This window comes from Neovison vison, chromosome 13 (assembly GCF_020171115.1).
Source record: "Neovison vison isolate M4711 chromosome 13, ASM_NN_V1, whole genome shotgun sequence".
NCBI classification, from domain to species: Eukaryota; Metazoa; Chordata; class Mammalia; order Carnivora; family Mustelidae; genus Neogale; species Neogale vison.
In genome coordinates this window covers 86,098,734-86,123,526 of record NC_058103.1, presented here as the reverse complement: position 1 = coordinate 86,123,526, position 24,793 = coordinate 86,098,734, and the positions used below count along the sequence as shown (strand labels likewise).

Sequence of the window (24,793 nt, the reverse complement as noted above, 5' to 3'; positions counted from 1 at the left end):
TATAGAGATTACTTAAAAATAAAATCTTTAAAAAATAAAATAAAAATTGAATCTGCCCCAGTCTTTAAGTACAAGTTAACCAACCTGGCATTGCCAGCCTGAAACCTCAAACTGATTAATAGGTATGTGTTTTTAATCAGAGCATACAGTTAATAGCCTCTAAGTCATGTGAAAAGGTGTAAAGAGTAAAAAGGTTAAAGTTTCACGATTTCCTTTTAAACTAAATTTGGCTTTGTTTTGCTAAATCTTTTTTTTTTTTAAAGATTTTATTTATTTATTTGACAGAGAGAGATCACAAGTAGGCAGAGAGGCAGGCAGAGAGAGAGGAGGAAGCAGGCTCCCCGCTGAGCAGAGAGCCCGATGCGGGACTCGATCCTAGGACCCTGAGATCATGACCTGAGCCGAAGGCAGCGGCTTAACCCACTGAGCCACCCAGGCGCCCCTGTTTTGCTAAATCTTAACCACTTGACATTTAGTGTATAGTCCTGACGAAGCCCAGACTTCATTCCCGAGAGTTCTTTTTTTTTTTTTTTTTAAGATTTTATTTATTTATTTGACAGATTACAAGTAGGCAGAGAGGCAGGCAGAGAGAGAGAGGAGGAAGCAGGCTCCCTGCTGAGCAGAGAGCCCGTGCGGGACTCGATCCCAAGACCCTGAGATCATGACCTGAGCCGAAGGCAGCGGCTTAACCCACTGAGCCACCCAGGCGCCCCCGAGAGTTCATTTTGATTGCTCTTAATTTACTTATTTTCTAATTCCTTTCGTTAGCTTTTAAAATTTATGTTTTGACACTCTAGAAATGAGTGAGAGTTGAGACAACTCCCCATTTTACTCTCTTTGAAGTGTATGATGGGCTGGGACCAGAAAGGCAGTTGACTTCTGAAGGGCCAGACTCAAGTTCATTTCAAGTAGAGGGTGACTTTGCCAACTGGGACTAATTTTGTGTTCTTCAGTTTCCCACAGTCAGATCACCCGCCTCTACAGCCGATTCACCAGCCTGGACAAAGGAGAAAACGGGACTCTCAGGTAGGCAGTTGCCGTCTTTATTTTTTGAGCAGTATCTGAACAGGCGCCTTTATCCCCAGGGCACAGGTGATAGGCATCTTAGAGTGCAAAGGGCAGGGACCAGTTCTTCACTGTCTTCGAGAGTCATGCATTCACCAGGGAGTTAAATAAGCAGAAGAATGGCATTACATTCGTCACCAGTGCTTTGTGCCTTACTCTTTTTTTTTAAAGATTTTATTTTATTTATTTGAGAGAGAGAGACAGTGAGAGAGAGAATGAGCGAGGAGAGGGTCAGAGAGCGAAGCAGACTCCCCATGGAGCTGGGAGCCTGATGTGGGACTCGATCCCGGGACTCCAGGATCACGCCCTGAGCCGGAGGCAGTCGTCCAACCAACTGCGCCACCCAGGCGTCCCTGTGCCTTACTCTTAACTCCTCTTAGTTTGGGTGGCCATTGTTCTGGTCCTAGGAACGTCCTTTTAAGATTTTTCAGCTTTCTCTGCTTGAGTTTTCCCGTGGCCCCTTCCCAGACATGTTAGCCTTCAGGAAGTCGATCCAGGGCAGTCCAAGGTGGTCCAGATTGTTTTGCCCTCTCCTCATTTCCCAGCCAGCCCCATAACCCTAAGGTGCACCACTTTGTATATGTTAATGTTAGATAAGATGTTCAGTGTTTTAGTCTAGAGCAGTGGTTCTCAATTGAGGGCTCTTTTGCTCCTAGGCAACAAAATATCTAGAGACGTTTTCAGTTCTCAGGATTGGGGCGTAACGTTGATGTCTGGTGTGTGGTGGTCAGGAATGTGGCGAAATGTGCTATAATAGACAGGATAGGCGCGCCCCCACAACAAAGAATTTATTCTTCCCTAAATATCCAACATGCCAACGTTGAGAATCTCTGCTCTAGAGGTAATTATATGATTTCAGAATAATGGGATTTTGTACCACTTTGAATTTGTAATTGTCTTACCATTGTCCAATGAAATATCTCCTTACTGTCACCTCCCACCCTAACTCTCAGTGGCAAGCTCAGCTATAACTAAGTAATAGAGAATGAAGCTGTCAGCTTTTCTAGTGGCTGGCAGGAAGCAAGAAGTGGTCTAGGAATTCTTTGAAGGCTTCTAGCACAGTAGTGGGATATGGTCTAAAGGGGAAGGAGTATAGATGCTAAGCCTTTGTGCATGATCCTCAGGCAGAGTAGCTAGAGAATGCTGGTAAATCCATAGGGCCATGTTTGTGCAGGGCAAAATCTGCTCTCACTAGAAGCTGGGATGGACTCAAACCATGCTGTGTAGTCATTAACGTCAACAACTGGAATACCTACCATGTGCAAAGACCACACTGGGTGCTTTCTCTTCTTTTTTATATTGAGACAAATACACATAATATAAAATTTACCATTTTAAAGTGTACAATTCATTGACATTAAGTGCATTCACAATGTTGTATAACCATCACTGCTGTCTAGTTACAGAACATCTTCATGTCCCCAGATGGAAATCTTGTACCCAGTAAGCAGTCATTTCCTATTTCAGGGGCAGGGACAACCACTAATCTACTTTATTCTCTCTCTGGGCATTTCATATAAATGGAATCATATAGTAGGTGGCCTTCTGTGACTGGCTTCTTTCGTTTAACATGGTGTTTTCAAGGTTCTTCAACAATATAGCATATACCAGTACCTCATTCCTTTTTATGGCTGAATAATATTCCATTATATGCATATACCATGTTTTGTTTATCCGCTGATAAGTTGATGGGCACTTGGAACATTTTTAAAGATTTTATTTATTTATTTGACAGAGAAAGATTACAAGTAGGCAGAGAGGCAGGCAGAGAGAGAGAGGAGGAAGCAGGCTCCCTGCCGAGCAGAGAGCCCGATGCGGGACTCGATCCCAGGACCCTGAGATCATGACCTGAGCCGAAGGCAGCGGCTTAACCCACTGAGCCACCCAGGTGCCCCAACTTGGAACATTTTTGTGTGGACATATGTTTTAATTCTCATTGAACTTATACTTAGGAGTAGTATTGTGTGTCCTATGGTAATTTTATGCTTAATTTATTGAAGAACACCAAATTGTTTTTCACAGAGGCTGCACTGTTTTACATTCCTACCTGCGATATATTGAGGGTTCAGACTTTTCCACATTCTCACCAACACTGACTGTCTTTTGATACTAGCTATACTGATGGGTGTGAATGATAATATCATTTTGGTTTTGATTAGCAGTTCCCTGCTGGCTCTTGATACTGAGCATCTTTTCATGCTTGATCATTTGTATATCTTCTTCAGAGAAATGCCTGTTTGAGTCCCTTGCCTATTTTCTAATTGGTTTGTCATTTTGTTGAGCTGTAAGAGTTCTTCCTATATTCCAGATATTAGATCCTAATGAAGTACATGATTTGCAAATGTTTTCTCCTGTGGATAGTCTTTTCACTCTCTTTGTGGTTTTCTTTGAAGCACAAAAGTTTTAAATTTCGATGACGTATAATTTATCTAATTTCTTTTTTGGGCTGTGTGCTTTTGGTGTCATAACTAAGAAACCATTGCCAAATCCAGGGTCATGAAGATTTACCCCCAATGTTTTCTTCTAAGAATTGTATAGTTTTAGCTCTTCTCTTTAGGTCTTTGACTCATTTTGAGTTATTTTGTGTGTATATACATGTATTACATATATGGTGTTAGATTAAAGTCAAATTTTATATGTGTACTTTAATATGCATACTCTAAATGTACTATATTATGTATACATATACACGTATATGTATTATATACGTTTGGCAATGGTTTCTTAGATATGACACCAAAAGCATACAGCCCAAAAAAGAAATTATAATTATATAATACATATACGTGTATATGTATACACATATATTATACATATATGTTTTGTATATGTATATGTATACAGTATGCAGTTAAAGTCAAACTTTATTTTTTTTGCACTTGGATATCTACCTATCCCAGTACCATTTGTTGAATAGACTCTGTAGATTTGCACTTGAAAAAATAAATCAGGGGTGTAGGGTGACTCATTAGATTCAACGACCGACTCTTAATTTTGGCTCAGGTCATGAGATCAAGCCCTGGCCTCTGGCTCCCAGGTCAGCTTGGAGTCTGCTTGTCCCTCCCCCTCCGCTTCTCCCTCCACTTGCACCTGCTTTCTCTCTCAAATAAATAAAATCTTTTTAAAAAGAAAAGAAAAAATAAATCGTACTAGAAATCTTAATTTTTAAGGTTTTATTTTTAACTAATCTCTATACCCATTGTGGGGCTCAAACTCACAACCCTGACATCAAGAGTCGCTTGCTCTCTAGCCTTCGCGAGCCAGGTGCCCAGAAATCTTTTTTTTTTCCCTTTCAGCTCTAATACTTGAATAATTTATTTGAGTTTGGGATTACATCTTCCTCATAAATTCAGATTTAATCACTGAGTAAAGATACAGAATTCACATTCATTTTGAGTCCTTTTCTTTGTGGAAACAGTGCTATGTAAGTCGTGTGTGTGTATCTATCACTTTCATTATTTGCTGAAAAACAGTGGAAAGACTCTTATGAAAGGAGCTGTCTCTTAGAAAGGATGAAAACTTTGTAGGTGTCAGCTGGTATTTACTTGTTGATTAAAATGTAGCTAAGATTTGGGGCACCTGGATGGCTCAGTGGGTTGAACCTCTGCCTTCGGCTCAGGTCATGATCTCAGGATCCTGGGATCGAGCCCTGCGTCGGGCTGTCTGCTCAGTGGGGAGCCTGCTTCCTCCTCTCTCTCTCTCTCTCTCTCTCTCATTCTGCCTGCCTCTCTACCTACTTGAGATTGAAATAAATAATATCTTTTTTTAAAAATGTAGCTAAGATTTTCTCAGTACCTAAAACACTCTCATACTTAATGGAAGGCCAGTGGGCTAATTGACTCATTTGGTAGGTATTTATTGACTATCTGTGATGTGCTAGGCACCGTTCTCAGCACTTGTTTCTACACATTCTTGGGGATGAGGTGGTGGAAAGTGATGAGATAATTTTTTATTTCATAGCTACCTGGATCTAACTGATGTTTCGTACTCAGCTTTACAAAGCACTAGGTCCTAAATGTGTGCTTTGATCTTCAAGTGGTGTGGATTCAAACACGAGGGAAGCCCCAGCCCACCTTGAGAACAAGAAGAAATTATCCCATTGTACTACACAGTAAACAATGAGCATGTTATATGTAAATCATTTTGTTGGATCACCCACTATTGGGATTTCAGCTCTGGTTTTGCTTCCTGACAACAGCCATCTCTGCCTCTGGCCGTCTGTTAGATTGTCTTACCCTCTTCCTTAGCCAGCAGTGTCTTCTCTCCTACTCCTTCCAACCTTAGAGAACTGCTGGATTCCAAAATCTTCTATAGTACAGTATGATAAAGCTCCTTGTAGCCTTTACTGCCAAACCCAGCTCAAGTCCTGTTGTGACCTTTCCAGAACCCATTAGGGTGCTTAGCCAAATGCAAGTGACCAATCTTTTGTTGACTGGAACAGGCCCCACTTTCTTAAGAAGGCTTTTAGCAGAAATCATTTCCTTTTTACATTTTCTTCACTTTACCCTTCTATGATGCCCCATGTCTGGGCCTGAAGCCAGATCTGCAGAGCAAGAGGCTACCAGGTACCCTCCACTGCATTTGTATTCCTTTTTAGTGTCAGTCCCAGAGGGAACATACAGCAGAAACTATGGAAGGCTTTGGCTAGAAATGGAGCTGCTCCAAAGTGCTTTCAGAGATTTTCCCCAAAGTATGTTTAATAGGACACTAGTTTTTTGGTCTACCAATAGGTGTTTATAAAAAAAGAAAAAAAATTACCAATAATGCTTCATGCAAAGCTTTGTGGGCAAGGTTAAACGGGCTTCTTTTTTATGGCATTTCCTGGCATCTTTAATATGCTCAAATGAATTGGGCCTCTTCAAGAGGGGAATACTGTAAACAGTATATGTGAAATTATTTGCGGTTTTTCTATAGACTTTGTTTTTATATGGGTCCTCTTCCACATTGGTATTTCATGAACATAAAAATGTACTGTAACCTCACAAATCTTATTTTCTTCAGATGCTATTATTTGGGTAAAATGTTTCTACTGCTGCTTTTGAAATTGATCTTCCTGAAATGGGCATCTGTCTTTTTTTTTTTTTTTTTTTTTTAAAGGTTTATTTATTTATTTATTTATTTGAGAGAGAAAGAGAGCACACAGAGGGAGGGGGAGAAGCAGACTCCCCAGTGAGCAGGGAGCCCCATATGGTACTGGATACAGGACCCTGGGATCATGACCCAAGCCGAAGGCAGTTGATTAACCAACTGAGCCACCTAGGTGCCCTGGGCATGTATCTTATAAAGGGTCTTACAGTGGTCCTTTTTAGATCAGGTCTAGATGAGAATCTTGTCAGCATCCGAATACAAAGATGATTTCTTTTGTTTAAGTATCTTCTGTACTGGGGCATCTGGGTGTCTCAGTTAGTTAAGTGTCTGCCTTTGGCTCAGGTTGTGATCCCAGGTTCCTTGGGATTGAGACTTACATAGGTGGAGGGAGTCTGCTTCTCCCTCTGTCCCCTTTCCCCCTGCTCCTCTCCTGCTGGCTCATGCGTTCTCTCACTCTCTCTCAAATAAATATATCTTTAAGAAAAGCATCTTCTGGGGGCGCCTGGGTGCTCAGTGGGTAAAAGCCTCTTCCTTCTGCTCAGGTCATGATCCTGGGGTCCTGGGATTGAGCCCCACACTGGGTTCCCTGCTCAGCAGGGGAGCCTGCTTCCATCTCTCTCTCTCTCTGCCTGCCTCTCTGTCTACTTGGGATCTCTCTCTGTCTGTCAAATAAATAAAATCTTAAAAAAAAAAAAGAAAGAAAAAGAAAAACATCTGTACTGATGTAATGTATGGGTTAGAAGTCAGCATAATGATTACCCTTTGTGGAGGGGAGCAGGTAGAGACAAAAGGAGCAGGAAGGAGGTATCTGAATATAGATCATAATCTGTTTCCTGATTTGGGGACTAGTTATAATCTTAACTGGGTTACAACTCGTCATGCCAAATACTTGTGATGTGTGCTCTTTTCTGTGTGTATATTATACTTCAGTAAAAGTTTACTTGAAAAATATCTTATTGAGCACTTTTACATCGACTGTTTGTCAGATCATATTTTTTCTCAAGTAATACCATGATGAAAAATATTTCTGCATATTAAATCATGCAGGTTAAGTTGACTACAGGGGATAGTGCAAAGAAACTAACATCTGCAAGTACTTACTACTGAGAAATGCCAGTTGGCTATGTTGTTACATATCGCTTAAAAAAACAATACCTGTACATGAAACAGGTTGGGATAGGGAGGGAGACAAACCATAAGTGACTCTTAATCTCAGGAAACAAACTGTGGGTTGCTGGGGAGAGGGCGGTTGGGAGAAGGGGGGTAGGGTTATGGACATTGGAGAGGGTATGTGCTTTTGGGTAAATTGGAAGGGGTGGTGAACCATGAGAGACTATGGACTCTGAAAAACAATCTGAGGGGTTTGAAGTGGCGGAGGGGTGGGAGGTTGGGGTACCAGGTGGTGGGTATTATAGAGGGCACGGCTTGCATGGAGCACTGGGTGTGGTGAAAAAATAATGAATACTGTTTTTCTGAAAATAAATAAATTGGGAAAAAAAAAAAAACAATACCTGTAAATTTCAGGAGCTTGCGTCCTGAATGGGAGCCATTTATCTGCTTAAACAGTGAGTGCTTTTGAGGTTCACTTTCTTGTTTAACTTTACCCAGAGGACAGATGATTTCAGCGTCCCAGACAAGTGCTTGCTTTGTATACACTGGTATCAGTCATTCCAGAATGAAGCTTCCCTGAAAGAACCATGATCCCAGTGTAATTCTCACTCTGATAGTAGATAATCTTTTTTTTTTTTTATATTTTATTTATTTATTTGACAGATATCACAAGTAGGCAGAGAGGCAAGCAGAGAGAGAGATTGGAGGAAGCAGGCTCCCCATGGAGCAGAGAGCCCGATGCTGCCTGATCTCAGGACTGTGGGATCATGACCTGAGCCGAAGGCAGAGGCTTTAACCCACTGAGCCACCCAGGCGCCCCATAGATAATCTATTTTTTTTTCCCTCTCTGAAACCTTCAAATAATCTCCTTTTGATGTTCTGAAACTTCACAGAGGCATACCTTTTCTTTTCATTATTCATTGCTCAGTATTAGATGAACATTCTTTTTTTTTTTAAGATTTTATTTATTTATTTGACAGACAGAGATCACAAGTAGGCAGAGAGAGTGGAAGGGAAGCAGGCTCCCTGCTGAGCAGAGAGCCCAATGTGGGGCTCGATCCCAGGACCCCGGGATCATGACCTGAGCCGAAGGCAGAGGCTTTAGCCCACTGAACCACCCGGACGCCCCTAGATGAACATTCTTAATCTAAAAATATGTCCCTTAGCTGGGAAGTTTTATTCTGTTATTTCTTTTATTATTTCCCCCACCCTCCTTTCTTTATTGATCTTTTTTTTTTTTTAATTTTTTAAAAAAGATTTTATTTATTTATTTAAGAGACAGTAAGAGACAGAGAGACCATGGGGGCGGGGAGGAGACACCCCACTGAGTGGAGAGTCCAATGTGGGGCTCGATCCTGGGACTCTGGAATCATGTCCTGAGCCTAAGGCAGCCGCTTAACCAACTAAGCCACCCAGGCGTGACTCTTTTTTGATCTTTATGGGATATCTGTTGGCTGGTTACTGCAGCATCAAGATTCAGCTTTTCACTCATATTTCCTGTTTGACCTTTTCCTTTGCTTTCTGAAAGAAATCCTTGCATTTGTTTTTCAGTTCTTTTGATGAACTTACTTATTAGTCCACAGCCTTATTTTTTAACTTCTGAGAACCTTTCTGACCTCTCTTCTCTCATAGTAGCTTATTTTTGTTTTACAGATATAAAAATGTATCAAATGTGTTTTGGGCTCCTTATTAGAATCTTTCAGGGGCCCCGGGGTGGCTCAGTCGGTTAAATGGCCGCCTTTGGCTCAGGTCATGATCCCAGGGTCCTTCGTGACCAAGCCCCACATAAGGCTCCCTACTCAGCAGAGAGCCTGCTTCTCCCTCTCCCTCTGCTTGTTGCTCTGCCTACTTGTGCTCTCTCTCTCTCTCTTTCTCTGTGTCAAATAAATAAAATATTTAAAAAGGAAAAAAGAATCTTTCAAAACTTTCAGTGTTCCCTGAATTATCATTATCTCTATTCATCTTGATTCTACTCTTTTATGCTATTAATTTTTCCATAGTATCTGGTGAGCTTTGGTTGTCCATTCATATTTCTAAAGCTTCTGCAGGACAAAATGGCTCTCCGCTCCCTTGCAGCCTTCTCATGGGCCCTCTACTCTCACTTACTTGTCACTACATTTGCATTGATTTTCTGACTTCCAGAATTTGGCACAATCCCTTGTTTACTAGTTCACTCCTCCCACCCTGGTTGTTTATGTCAGGGATATGTTCCGTGTATATGTTTCTGCTGACTTTTCAGGCAGTTTTAGAGAATGAGAGAAAGTCAATGTGTTTGTGCCCACCATGTTCAACCAAAAGTCACATGCAGCCTTGCAGCTAACGGGTCTGGCCCTAGAATGCTAAAACAATTAGCAGAGACATGATTTGGCACCTGTTGACATTTCCATGATTCTATTATCAAGATAACAAAATTCTATTACTGATTTAATTTAGAATATTAATTAGAAGGGGGTGCCTGGCTGGCTGAGTTGGAAGAGCATGTGACTTTTGATCTTGGGGTTGTGAGTTTGAGCCCCACATTGGGTGTAGAGATTACAAAAAAATATAAATAAACTAAACTATTAATTAAATGCTTCAGATAATGGAAATTATTTCAGTGTTGAATCTAAATAATAAGTTATTTATTTCTATTTTATTACTTAAACATGAAACACTTTTCTTAGTTCAGTATGTCCCTCAAGTATGTCCTTTTAACAGATTTTAATGTCCTCATTATGTATGTCATCTCACCATCGACCCTGGGGCTTGAAATATAAACAATTAACTGAGGCTGATTTTCCAGTCAGAGAAGGAACCTGCATACTGAAGATCAGTGTAGAGGGCTGGCCCTCCTGGTTACTAAAAGTCTCTCAAACTGCCTTTTCCTTCTGAGGGTATGGAAAACCACTCTTCACTGGGAATTTCTTAGCCACAAAGAATGCTGTTATATTGGGCGCCTGGGTGGCTCAATGGGTTAAGCCTCTGCCTTTGGCTAAGGTCATGGTCTCAGGGTCCTGGGGACACCTGAGCCCCCGAGCCCCCCTCCCCCCAAAATCAGGCTCTCTGCTCAGCAGGGAGCCTGCTTCCCCCTCTCCCTTTGCCTGCCTCTCTGCCTCCTTGTGATTTCTCTCTCTCTCTGCTCAGACTTGCCTACTTCCAGTTATAATATCTTTTCTTAAAATATCTTTGAGGGAAAAAATATCTTTGAGGAAGATTTTCCCAGGTATACTGTAAGATACAATATAATATTGGCATGCTTTTCAATGAGTACACACAGATTTTGAACAAATCTTCCGTGTGTGGGCTGCTTAGAGTATATATTTTTCTCTATTAGGTTCGCATCAGTGGACAAATTTAAGTTGTGTTTTAGAAAAAATTGCCCATGTGATCTCCATTCTGCTATAGAACAACTAATAATAACAAACTGTGTATTATTGAGCTGTTTACAAACTATTGTTTTTTACTCTTTCATTTTAATCTTGATACTATCAACAGTATTCCTCTTGGTCTTATAAAACTGTATGTATAAACAATCTAAATTCCAAGAGTAGAGTTTAAAAAAAAAAAGAAGTGTCAAAGGACAGGTTTTGGTCTCACTGACATTGGAATTCCAAAACCAGATCCCTTTTGAGACTGAAGTTCAGGCTGGATTGTGTACTCACTGCCTGATATTAGACATGGTATTTAAACTGTGCTGTTTCTCAGCTAAAATTACTCTAGCTTGTTAGACTTTAAGCTGAGGTATGTGGCTGTGCAATTCAAATGAGCCTTAATCTTCATTTTAAAAGGGAGTAGTTATTGTTTCTTAACCTCTGTCAAGGAAGAGGAACCACTTTGGGTGATAACTTGGACTTTGTATTACAGAACAAGTTATATAATAAGAACTTAGTACATGTTTGTAGAATCAAATAATCAGGACCTCTGTAACTTCCTTTATCTTTTATCATCTTAAGCAATGTCTTCTTTTGGTTCATTCATTGATGTAAAAATTATTACCCTAAGGGATCAAGGAAGATTAGAATTTAGAGTTACTGTTCCAGAGCCCTGCATTTAGTCCCCTAGGTCAGTTTCAACCTGTGTCACCACCAGATGTGCTGGAGATGAGCTTCTTCAGTTAATTTAGCACCATCTAAATGTTAAACCATTCTAAGAGAAACATGGTATTGAAGGCTTCTCGATAAAATAGGAGTATCTCATTAGCAGTTAGTACAAAGTGGGTAGAGGAATAAGTTTTATCTCTTCTGATAGTAAACATCTTGAAGGCAAGAGTGGGGCTTATTTGAGTTTTATTTTTTTATTTTTATTTTACTTTTTATCTGGAAATACTAATTTCAAACTTATAGAGAAGTTCCAAGAATAATACAAAACTTCTACATACCTGAAATCTAGATTTACCAATTGTTAATATTTTGCCACAGACTTCATTGTGACATTCTTGTGTCAAAGTCAAGAAATTTAGTATTTTGATATAGTTATATACTATTACATAATTATATATTCTGTATGGAATTACGTAGCTCAGTAATGTCCTTTGTGGCAATGTTATTCCTAGTCTAGATCATGCATTGAGTTCAGTCGTGTGTCTCCTATGATCTGGAGCAATCTGCCTTTCTCTGTCCTTCATGACATCCATATTTTTGAGGAGTATGGATATGTTATAGACAGTTTTATATTCTTGGCACTGAATATCAACTAAGAAATTTTTAGAAATTCCTTATTGAACATTTTTTGGGCGAGCACCTTTTTTTCAGAATGTTTGATATGGGAAAGAAATGTGTGGTGTGTTTATTTATTGGGGTGCCCCAGTGGCTCAGTCAGCTGAGTGTCTGCCTTCAGCTCAGGTTGTGATTCCAGGGTCCTGGGATCAAGCCCCAGGTTGAGCTCCTGGCTAAGTGGGGAGTCTGTTTTTCCCTCAGCCCCTCTCCCTGCTGCTGTGTGCTCTCTCTCTCTCAAATAAGTGAACAACTTTTTAAAAAGATTTTATTTATTTATTTATTTATTTATTTGAGAGAGTGAAAGAGAGCAAGGGGAGTGGGTCAGAGGAGAGGAATGGAACCTTGAGCAGATGCCCTGCTGAGTACAGAGCCTGGTACAGCTGAAACCCACAACCCTGGGATCATAACCTGACCTGAAGTTGGTTGCTTAACCAACTTGGCCTCACGGGCACCCCAAGAAGTCTGTGGATTTTTTTTTAATGATTTTATTTATTTGAGAGAGGACCAAGGGGGTTGGGAGACACAGGGAGAGTGAGAGCAAGAAGCAGACTCCCCACTGAGCAGAGAGCAAATAGGGGACTCCATCCTGGCACCCTGAGATCATGACTTTAGTCAAAGGCAGATGCTTTACCGACTGAGCCACCCAGGCACCCTGTGTTTTTAATATTATTCTATTCTATTTCATTTTATTTTATTTATCAAGATTTTTTTTTTTAAGATTTTATTTATTTATTTGATAAAGTTGTGAGAGGCTTAACCCGCTGAGCCACCCAGGTGCCCCATCAAGATTTTATTTTTAAGTAATCTCTATACCTAATGTGGGACTCAACCTCAAGAGTCATGCTCTTTACTGACTGAGCCAGCCAGGCGCCCCAGAAATGTGGGGGGTTTGTTGTTATTGTTGTTGTTTAGAAAAAGGAACATGTGGGACGCCTGGGTGGCTCAGTTGGTTGGGCAGCTGCCTTCGGCTCAGGTCATGATCCCAGCGTCCTGGGATCGAGTCCCACATCGGGCTCCTTGCTCAGCAGGGAGCCTGCTTCCTCTGCCTGCCATTCTGTCTGCCTGTGCTCGCTCTCTCTCCCTCTCTCTCTCTGATAAATAAAATCTTTAAAAATAAAAAAAGGAACATTTATTTGACTTCAATTTAAATTTAGACTTAAATCAGTTCTACCACTTACTAGCTCATAGCACTGGGCAAGTAACTTTAGCTCACTGCCTCTCAGTTTCCTCAACTTGAAAAGAGTACAGATAAAATGTTGGCCTAAAGAAATGAGATAATGTGTATAAACAGAGCAGCACATGGTATGTATACAGCGAATGGCAGCTAATAATATTCATCTTAGCATAACTTCCAAGTTGTGAGAGGATGACTGCTCTTTCAGGATCAAGGTTTAAATATTTCCATGGTCTGGGTCTGTAGAAGGCAATGGAGAAAAGGCCAGAATCAGAGCAAGGAAGTAATGGAAATCACTTAGTTGTCACACTTCATTCTTTCCTTGGACACTGCCTAAGAATTCCTTGCATTTCATAGATGTTGTAGATTCTAGCAAGGGTCCAGGATTTTTGCTACTATACACAAGCTCTGTGGTGTTGATAGTTGGAGCTGCTGTTCACTTCAAACTTAGTAACTAAGTACAAAATGGTAATGTTCAAAGAATGATTTACAGGGACAGCTCAGTATTTGCTTGTTAGTTGTTTTATTGACGTAACTTGTGTGCTGAATTCACTGGAATGTGGCATAGTCGAATCTGGCTTCTTCCACTCCTGAGTTGGTGCAAGAAACACTTGGCAGCTACTAAAGTGCTATTCTTTGCACTTATTTGGTATAATTTGCCACAGAAGTAAATTCCACGAGGTAATATTCTTGCTAGGTTGTACTCTTGCATGACTGAATGAATTCCTGCTAAGGGCCAATAGTCTCTAACTCAAGGTGATTCTCTTGGCAGCCGGGAAGATTTCCAGCGAATTCCGGAACTTGCCATTAATCCATTGGGGGACCGGATCATCAATGCCTTCTTTCCAGAGGGGTGAGTCCCTGCAGTTGTTGGCTTCCTTGCTGAGGCAAATTTGGAATAATGCTATTGGTTGGGCCCTTTTAGACCACGATCCTCCTGACTATATTGGACATCCTTAACTTGGTTGTTTTCAGACTATCTCTTCTAATAGGTATATGAGCCCATTTTCAAAATTCTGTCTTTTTTTTTTTAATATTTTATTTATTTATTTGACAGAGAGAGATCACAAGTAGGCAGAGAGGCAGGCAGAGAGAGAGGAGGGAGCAGGCTCCCTGCTGAGCAGAGAGCCTGATACGGGACTCGATCCCAGGACCCCGAGATCATGACCTGAGCCGAAGGCAGCGGTTTAACCCACTGAGCCACACAGGCACCCTCAAAATTCTGTCTTTAATCTCTGTTTATAATTTCAAATTTAGAGAAAAGTTGCTAAAATTGAAATTATAGGGGCACCTGGGTGGCTCAGTGGGTTAAAGCCTCTGCCTTCAGCTCAGGTCTATGATCCCAGGGTCCTGGGATCGAGCCCCACATCGGGCTCTCTGCTCAGTGGAGAGTCTGCTTCCTCCTCCCTCTCTGCCTGCCTCTCTGCCTACTTGTGATCTCTCTCTCTCTCTCTCTTTGTCAAATAAATAAATAAATCTTTAAAATTGAAAATACAAAGAACTCCTCTATGTCTTTCACCCAGATGCATCTACTGTTACATCGTTAACCTTTTGTCTCATTGGCATATACTCTCTGTCTCCCTGTGTTCCGGCCAGTGAAAATATAATCAAGTTACATACATGATTATAAATTTTCTAGTACCCACATAAAAAAAAGTAAAAAATAAGCAAGTTAATTATGTCAATATATATTTTATTATCTGATGTATTTAAAATATTATTTAATATATAGTCAACATATTTAATATATTACATTTGTTTTAATATTAAGTCTTTGAAATCCTGTGTGTAATTTACACCTATAGCACCAATCAGCTGCTGTAATACTAATATAAAATATTATGTATTTTGTTCTTTTTTCCAGCTTTATTGAGAAATGTCATATTGTGTAAGTTTAAGGTATATAGATAGCGCAGTGATTTTATCTATGTATATATTGTGAAATGAGTATCACAATAAGGTTAATGCATTTATCACCTTACACAGTTACTGTTTCTGTATGATGAGAACTTTTATAATCCACTCTCTTAGCAACTTTGAAATAGACAGCACTAGAGGTATTTATTATTACCTGTAGTCACCATGTTGTACGTGATGTCCCCAGAACTTACTCATCTTATAACTGGAAGTTTGTTCCCTTTGACCACCTTCACCGGTTTCTCCCATTGTCTATTTTATTCTAATATATCAATCATATTCCTCTTTTAATCTTCCTGATAGTACTTCCTCCCTGTCCAATACATGATCCATTCTGGGTCAGTTGTCATGGCTCTTCGGCCTCCTTTAATGTGGAATATTTCCACAGCCTTTATTTTTCTTTTAGAACATTGGCTAAGGGTACAGTCCCCTCTACCACACACAGTTTGTCAAACAGATTTGGGTTTGTCCAGGCTTTTGATACGCTTTACTACCCAATACACTGACTTCCAAGTCCTGAGTAAATATTTATAGATTTGATTAGGTACCTTTTTCTGAATAAAGCTTATTATGTTATTTTAAGTAATCTCTTTAACAATTTCTTCCTGGTTCCTTGTGACTTATCTGTATGACCCAAAGGACTTTAAAAAGTTCAGTGGTTGCCAATTTCTTAATAATGAGACTCAGTGTCAGCGAGGATATTATCAGATAAAATGGAGAGGAAATTTTAGAACTCTGCACTGAGAGCAAAAGAATCTGCAGTTGAGAATTTGGGCATTCAGTAAAGCTGAGTGACTGGGCTGGGGCGGGGGGACGAGGGGAAGCCTAGCAGCTAATTTATGTGAAGACAGAAATCGAATGAAATGAAACTTGGCTCTCTTCAGATTCATGTTGACCAGGAGGAATCTCCTGCCCTTCTTCATTTTCTCCTTTTTTTCTCCATGAACTGCCCTGTTGGTTTCTGGTAGTTTTTGTGCTGAAATCTTGGGTGTTTTTATTTTTATTTTTTTCCCACTTCCTCCTTAGCCCATACAGAGCATTGATCGTGTCCAGCATTGGAACTTGCACAACTATGCTTTGTATCCAAACCTTTTGTAATGAAAAGTAAACCCAGTGGAGTCAATATGCCAACATTTTTTTCAGAGTTCTGTAGTAAACATTGGTTATTAGGAAAAGCAGTTTGTGGGAAGCAGTTTTTTACTACAGTATCACCTGCCATCCTGTGCAATGTTCTGCTCAGAACGCTAGGCGGGTGTGCATGAGGAAGCCGAGGCCTGTGCCAGGCCACACTACTAAACTGTCGGCAGGAGGCCCTTCTGCTAATCACTCTAATAAGATACAGATACCCAGTTTCTGGGTTTTTCGTTTCTTCTCTACCTAGTCTTATGCAAGTGGAATTTTTTTAAAATGAGATTGGAAAGTGCAACTTTGGTATTCAGAATACCCTTTTACTCAGAGACCTATGGCAGTAATATTTATACTTATTAATCTTTTGTTCTGGCATTTGCTTCAAATCTTATTCCACATCTTGATTCCCCAGATCTACTGCTCCATTTGCAGTCTACCTGGCTTCAAAAACTAACAGTCAGGGGCGCCTGGGTGGCTTAGTGGGTTAAAGCCTCTGCCTTCAGCTCAGGTCATGATCCCAGGGTCCTGGGATCGAGCCCCGCATCGGGCTCTCTGCTCAGCGGGGAACCTGCTTCCCTTCTCTCTCTGCCTGCCTCTCTGCCTACTTGTGATCTCTGTCTGTCAAATAAATAAATAATCTTAAAAACAAAACAAAACAAAAACCTAACAGTCATTCTTTTGAGTACAGTGGGCTCATGAGCTAGCTTTTGAAATCCACCCTCAGAAAGACTGGTCTCTGTGTCTGCCTGGCACTTACGAGAAATGATACCACAGCAATTCAGTGCTGCAAAAAAAAGACTGGGATTTACCTTTAGGTAGTCACAGGAATCACGCAACCTGTTCTTTCCATGACTGCCACTGGTAAACAACTTTGTCACATTGGATATTCTTCTTTGAAGTATGTTGTTCATGGAAGTTAGAATGATTTCTCTCAGGGTTACTGATTTGCCTGTGGCACGATAGAAAGATTCTTCTCTAGTCTCAAGTACCAGAAAAGCTTTATACAAGAGTCTTCCCAACATCATGACCATGAGCAACCTATCCATTTATGAGGGGATAATAAAATCATAATTAACACAATGATTTTCCAGCATTTGAAATCTTTCAAAGTGTTTATATTGGTTGAAGACCAATATAAGAAAGCACAATAGGAAATTGTATATGCAGTATGTTCACAATTACCAAAAAGGCATAGAAAAATGAATAGAAGAAAAAATAGTAATAATTGTAATTACTACAGGAGTGGTATTTTTCTGCTTTTCCGCCTCAAATTCTAAAAATGTATTTATTGCTTTTATAGCAAAATTTTAATTTTAGATGCTGCATTTCCATAGTATACTTTAACCTTAAAATATCACTAGGTGGATGTGACTGCAGAGGAAGCATGAGAAGTGGCTGGGGAGTCATTGGGTTGGCATAGCTAACTTACTGCTTGCTTTAGAGTCTGAAGCAGTGAGTTCCTCAGGTTCTGGCTTGCCTGATAATGTAGCCTTGGGTGCTGCTTGAAATCCTTTTTGGGAGAAGAGCTATAAGGAACTCGAGTAGGTGACTCTGCTGAGTTGTTACCTAAGTCTGGTTAATCATTTATAACATGGGAAAAATAATACCCACCTCACAAGGTTGAGGTGACACTTAATAAAATATATCTTATGAGCCCTAAAGAATTGTGCATATGGGAAAAAACCTTGTTAAATGGACTTTCGGCCACTCTAGCTAAAACTGTTGTCAGCATATTAGATTCATAAGAAAGAATCACTCTGATTGAGATAGCGTTCTGTTTATTCTGTTTCCCACTCAGAGAGGACCAGGTAAACTTCCGCGGATTCATGAGAACTTTGGCTCATTTTCGACCCATTGAAGATAATGAAAAGAGCAAAGATGTGAATGGACCAGAACCACTCAATAGCCGAAGCAACAAACTGCACTGTAAGGAGATAAAGTTTTCTGGCTTAAAATATTTGCTTTTATTTGCATTTACAAATCATTTATTTTACTCATTCATTCATTGAGCGAGCATTTACAAGAGCTTAGTGATTGAGAGCTCAGACTGTGGAATGACATGGACTGGGTTCGAATCCCAGCTCTGCTGCTTTTCAGCCATGTGACTTTGGGCAAATTATTTAAAATCTTTGGGCCTTGGTTTTGTCTTGTGTAAAATGGGGTGTTAAGGGGTTTCGCATAAGGATGTTGTGATGATTAAACGAGTTAAAATATGTCACGTACTTGGCAATAAGAACTTAGCCGCTAATATTATCCTTAAAATTCATAGAATGCCTCCCATGCACCAGGCAGTGTGGTGAGTGCTAGAGCAACAACAGAGAATGAGACCTAGCACCACCTGTAAGGAAGAGTGGCAGTCTCAGCTGATCTTAGAATTTGATGGATACTGAATGTGACTCAAGTAGGAGTACACAGCTGGCTTAGTACAAGATTTAACTTTTCTCCCCTTGCCTCTTGCCTCCTTTCCTTGGCTATTTGTTAGATTTCCCTCTGCCCTTATTGATTCATGTATGGGATTGCCTAATCCCTTACAACACTTCTCCAGAAATTGAAGTTCAACTTCTCTTTTCATTCAACACAAGTTGAAATTGAAGTGGAAATCATATTGCATTGATTGAGCCTAAGCTTCTCTTGCAAGAGTGCACTGTGGTCGGGGCGCCTGGATGGCTCAGTGGGTTAAGCCTCTGCCTTCAGCTCAGGTTATGATCCCAGGGTCCTGGGATCGAGACCCGCATCAGGGTCTCTGCTCAGCAGGAAGCCTGCTTCCCACCCCCTCTCTCTCTGTCAGCATCTCTGCCTATTTGTGATCTCTGTCAAATAAATAAATAAATAATTTTTTTAGAAAAAGAGTGCACTGTGGTATACAGAGAGGTCTTCGAAGCCACAGAATATATGGGGCCCATCAAGTTTGTATTCAATGATTTAAAGAAAAATAAAAGGCTTTTTAATATTGAGACAAATGTAGATAAATCATAGAATATAATGCCAAATTTACACATTGAAAGATGCAGGCCGCCTGTCTGGCTCAGTCAGTAGAGCATGTGACTCTTGATCTCCGAATTAGGAGTTCCAGCCCCTTGTTAGGCAGAGAGATTACTTAAAAAAGAAGAAGAAGAAGAAAGATGGGTACATGAGTCTTAAACTTTTTAACTCATGGCCTTTGGGCCACATCGTCTGATCTCCCTGGCTAGGGGACAATGATTTTACTCCTCTCTTGATATTTCGGGTAAAGAGTTTCAGAAGCACTGAAATAAGTTTTGTTATACAAGACAGGGAAGATTTTTTTTTTTTTTTTTAAGACAGGGAAGATTTTTGAACCAAAATAGTAAAATACTGCTCTTCTTTACCACAGTATCATGTACCTTAATGAAGAGCAGAAAACTTAAATACAAACAAAGCAATGTAGAAGAAAATAGAACTCCAATGAATCGTTATCAAATGTATTGAGTACTTTGTTAGTGAATTCTGATTTCTTTTCTTTTTTTTAAGGTTTTTATTTATTTATTTGACCAGAGAAAGAGATCACAAGTGGGCAGAGAGAGAGAAGTAGGCTCCCTGCTGAGCAGAGAGCCTGATCTAGGACTAGATCCCAGGACCCTGAGACCATGACCTGAGCCGAAGGCAGAGGCTTAACCCACTGAGCCACCTAGGCACCCTGATTTCTTTTTTTTTTTTTTTTTAAGATTTTTTTATTTATTTGGCAGAGAGAGAGATCACAAGTAGGCAGAGAGGCAGGCAGAGGCAGGGCAGGGAGCAGGCTCTCTGCTGAGCAGAGAGCCTGATGCAGGGCTTGATCCCAGGACCCTAAGACCGTGACCCAAGCTGAAGGCAGAGGCTTAACCCACTGAGCCACCCAGGTGCCCCATGAATTCTGATTTCTTCTTTCGAGACTAAATACTACTTGAGACAAAACTTGTTTCTCAACGTTTTAAGGGTTTCAGCTTATGTCTAGTACATGTTTGCCTGATTCTGACATTAGCATAATAAAATTTTCTTACTCGGTGTTGTCAGACCAGGACTAAAATAAAAATTGAGGGCGCCTGGGTGGCTCAGTTGTTCAAGCAACTGCTTTTGGCTCGAGTCATGATCCTGGAGTCCCAGGATGGAGTCCCGCATCAGGCTCCCAGCTCCACAGGGAGTCTGCTTTTCCCTCTGACCTTCTCCTCTCTTGTGCTCTCTCCCACTCTCTCTCGCTCTCAAATAAATAAATAAAATCTTAAAAAAAAATAATTGAAAAACCCAGCGCTAGCATAGAATCACAGAAGAGGATACACGGTTTAATATTTTATTTTACCTTGAAATATTTATTTTTTATTTAAATTCAATTAATTAACATATAATGTATTACTGGTTTCAGAGGTAGAGGTCGGTGATTCATTAGTCTTACAAAACACCCTGTGCTCATTACATCATGTGCCCTCCTTAATGTCCAGTTACTCCATCCTTCCATCCCCCCCTTCCCTCCAGGAACCCTCAGTTTGTTTCCTATGATTAAGTCTCTCTTAAGGTTTTTCTCCCTGTTTGATTTCATCTTGGTTTTTTTTTTTTATCTCTCTCTCTTCCCCTATGTTTCTATTTTGTTTCTTAAATTCCACATATGAGTGAGATCATATGATAACTGTCTTTCTCTAATTAACTTTTTTCCCCTCAGCATTAATACCCTCTAGTTCCATCCACATCATTGCAAACTGCAAGATTTCATTTTTTTTTTAATTTACCTTAAAATATTTAAAAACACATCTACTGCCCGATCTTTTGGTGTGGAACTAAGAGTTTTTGGGTTTTAATTGTTTTCGTAAAAGTCTGCTGATGGGAGTTGTGTAACATTTTACATAGAGCACATCTACAATGTATATAGTCTGAGGTTTCTGGTTGCAGTTTCTTTTAAGTGGAGAAAAAGCTTAAAGATACTCATAAAGCATTCCGAAAATAGAATCTTTCTGTTGTTTACATTTTTCCTTAATCTCTTGTGCTTGTTCTGCCATACTTTACGTTAGTAGCAGGTGTTTGTTTTTTTATTTCTGGTAACTTAATTTTGAATCTCTCAAAAGTAATTTTCTCGGGGCGCCTGGGTGGCTCAGTGGGTTAAGCCGCTGCCTTCGGCTCAGGTCATGATCTCAGGGTCCTGGGATCGAGTCCCGCATTAGGCTCTCTGCTCAACAGGGAGCCTGCTACCCTCTCTCTCTCTCTGCTTGCCTCTCTGTCTACTTGTGATTTCTCTCTGTCAAATAAATAAATAAAATCTTTTAAAAAAAAAAGTAATTTTCTCAGAAACAATAATTTTGTTTTTATATACATATTTCACTTTTTATTAATTATATGTAGTTTTTATTAACAGTACAGATAGCCCAGTTGTAGGGCATTTATACACCTGACTCTTGGAGAGCCTCCAGGGTAGCTGGTGGAGTGACACTCAGGTGTTGCCCATTAGCTACAAGTACGCAGTGTGCCACCACGTCAGTTGGAACGATTTGCAGAGGGAGGGAGAGAATCCCTGAATCAAGTGAGTCGGTTAAGGAGACCATTAAGAGACGTTCTGTGCTGCTATGAAAGCACAGAATGAAACTATGCTTGCTTTTCTAATCCAGGATTAGAGGAGACTTTAAAGGTCATCAGACCTAACACATACCGGTTACCTGAATTCCCTCTCTGCATGAGCTCTACTTTTAGGGGTAGGGAGGAACTCTCTTTGTTTAAGTCATGAATTCCTTTGGCAGTCTAGTGAATCCTACTGACCCCATCTCAGAATACTTTTATTTTTTATTTTTATTTTATTTTATTTTTTTTTAAAGATTTTATTTATTTATTTGACAGAGAGAGAGAGAGAGAGAGGAAAGCAGGCTCTCCGCTCAGCAGAGAGCCCGATGCGGGACTCGATCCCAGGACTCTGGGATCATGACCTGAGCCGAAGGCAGCGGCTTAACCCACTGAGCCACCCAGGCGCCCCTACTTTTAAAACCATAAAAGCAAATACATAGGATCATAAAGGAAACCAATTATATTGAAATGCTGTTGCCAAAGTATTTCTTTTTTAAAGATTTTATTTATTTGAGAGTAAGAGACAGTATGAGACGGGAGGAGGTCAGAGGGAGAAGCAGACTCCCCACTGAGCAGGGAGCCTGATGCAGGACCTATTCCTGGGACCCTGGGATCATGACCTGAGCCAAAGGCAGTCCCTTAACTGGCTGAGCCACCCAGACTCCCCATTGCCAAAGTATTAAGGCAACTTTGTGACAGAGTAACAGATGTGCTTCTTTGTTATTTATTTGTTTTAAGATTTATTTATTTATCTGAGAGAGAGCACATGTCATCCAGGAGCAGGGGGAGGGGCAGAGGGAGAGAATCCCCAAGTCGGCTCCCTGCTCAGCATAGAACCTGATGCGGGGTCCCATCTCAGGACCTGAGATCATCACCTGAGCCGAAACCAAGAGTGGGACGCTTAACTAACTCAGCCACCCAGGCGTCCCAATTAAATAATAGATATGACATTGGAGGCTGTGGAACAGCTCTGTGTCTTTTAAAAATTATTATTATTATTGAAGTATAGTTGACATATAAAATAGTAGTTACAGGTGTATCACATAGCGAAACAGGCTTTGTCTCAAGTAGTATTTAGTCTTGAGAGAAGAAATTAGAATTCACTAACAAACCAGTTTCTGGTTGACTATAAACTTGGAGGTATAGTGAAGATAAGATACCGCAGAATCAGAACCAAAAGAAATACTGATAGGCTGGAAAAAGCTGGACTCAATCTAATAAAATGAATGCTGTAAGGGATATACTAGAGTTCTACACTTGGGTCCGGCAGCATGTTTAAACAAGACCTAAGGAATAAATCCAAGATGCAGCCACTGTACGTCATGACTGACTGACTTGCAGCACCTTGGCCCTCACCTCAGAGTCATGTAGTATCAGGCCATAAGAACAGAATGAGCGTAATGGTAATCCCACTCTGTGCTAAAGAGAACACATTTTAGGAACCATATTTCATTTTGGATCCCAGAAATATACTAAAGCACATTTATGACACAGTACCTAGAAGTTCGAGGGCACTGAGGAAGATTTTTTTTTTTAATTATGGTAAAAAAAAAATACACAACATAGAATTCATCATCTTTTTTTTTTTCTTTTTCTTTCTTTTTTTTTTTTTTTGGTGGGCAGCAAAGCAAAGTTTCTGGAGTGCTAGTAAAGTGATGGTACAAAGCTCCTGAAGTTGGAGAATACCTGAGAGGGTTGCCCTAAAATTGATCATCATAACCATTTTCTTTAAAGATTTTATCTATTTATTTTAGAGCACCTGTACATGAGCTGGGGGAGGGGCAGAGGGAGAAGGAGAGAAGCTCACTACTTGCCAATCTCAGAGCTCAGCTCAGGGGTTCAGTCTCAGGACCATCCTGATCTGAGCCAAAATCAAGAGTCAGGCACTTAATGGATTGAGCCCCCAGGTGTCCCAGACGGAAAATTTTTTTTTCCAAAATCAAGAATCAGATGTTGTTAACTGAGCCATCCAGGCACCCTGGGAAGAATTTTTAACAAGAGATATTTACATAAGAAAAACGGGTAGTTAATTCCCTGTTCAAGAAGAAAAGGACATCTTGTAGAATGCTTTTTTTTAAAGATTTGTTTGATTAATATGTCTTTTAAAAGATTTTATTTAGGGGCACCTGGGTGGCTCAGTGGGTTAAAGCCTCTGCCTTCAGCTCAGGTCATGATCCTAGGGTCCTGGGATCGAGCCCTGCATTGGGCTCTCTGCTTAGCAGGGAGCCTGCTTCCTCCTTCTCTCTCTCTGCCTGCCTCTCTGCCTACTTGTGATCTCTGTCTGTCAAATAAATTAAAAAAAAAAAAAGATTTAATTTTTATAAAATAACATACAATGTATTATTTGTTTCAGGGGTACAGGTCTGTGATTCATCAGTGTTACACAGTTCACAGCGCTCACCATAGCACATACACTCCCCAGCATCCATCATCCAGCCACCCCATCATCCCTCCCACTACCTTCCCCTCCAGCAACCCTCAGTTTGTTTCCTGAGATTAAGAGTCTCTTATGGTTTGTCTCCCTCTCTGGTTTCGTCTTGTTTCATTTTTCCCTCCCTTCCCATATGATCCTGTCTTGTTTCTTAGATTCCTCATATCAGTGAGATCATATGATAATTGTCTTTCTCTGATTGACTTATTTCGCTTAGCTTAATACCTTCTAGTTCCATCCACTTCGTTGCAAAAGGCAAGATTTCATCTTTTGATGGCTGCATAGTATTCCATTGTGTGTATATATACCACATCTTCTTTATCCGTTCATCTGTTGATGCTCATCTAGGCTCTTTCCATGGTTTGGCTATTGTGGACATTGCTGCTATAAACATTGGGGTGCATGTGCCCCTTCGGATCACTATATTTGTATCTTCAGTGTAAATACCCACTAGTGAGATTGCTGGATCGTAGGGTAGCTCTGCCTTCATAGAGGAACCTACATACTGTTTTCCAGAGTAGCTGCACCAGCTTGCATTCCCACCACCAGTGTAAGAAGGTTCCCCTTTCTCCGCGTCCTCACCAACATCTGTTGTTTCCTGACTTGTTAATTTTAGCCATTCTGACTTGTGTGAGGTGGTATCTCATT

At 40.4% G+C, this 24,793-nt stretch overlaps 1 protein-coding gene across 1 annotated transcript in view; it reads left to right on the top strand.

Moving 5' to 3' along the window:
• Positions 1–24,793, top strand: part of CHP1 (calcineurin like EF-hand protein 1) — a 47,617-nt gene that overhangs the window by 8,151 nt on the left and 14,673 nt on the right. The window contains exons 2-4 of the mRNA XM_044229804.1: positions 954–1,026; positions 13,904–13,984; positions 17,975–18,102. Of these exons, the coding sequence (XP_044085739.1) occupies positions 954–1,026; positions 13,904–13,984; positions 17,975–18,102 (282 nt within the window). The remainder of the gene's footprint in view (positions 1–953; positions 1,027–13,903; positions 13,985–17,974; positions 18,103–24,793) is intronic.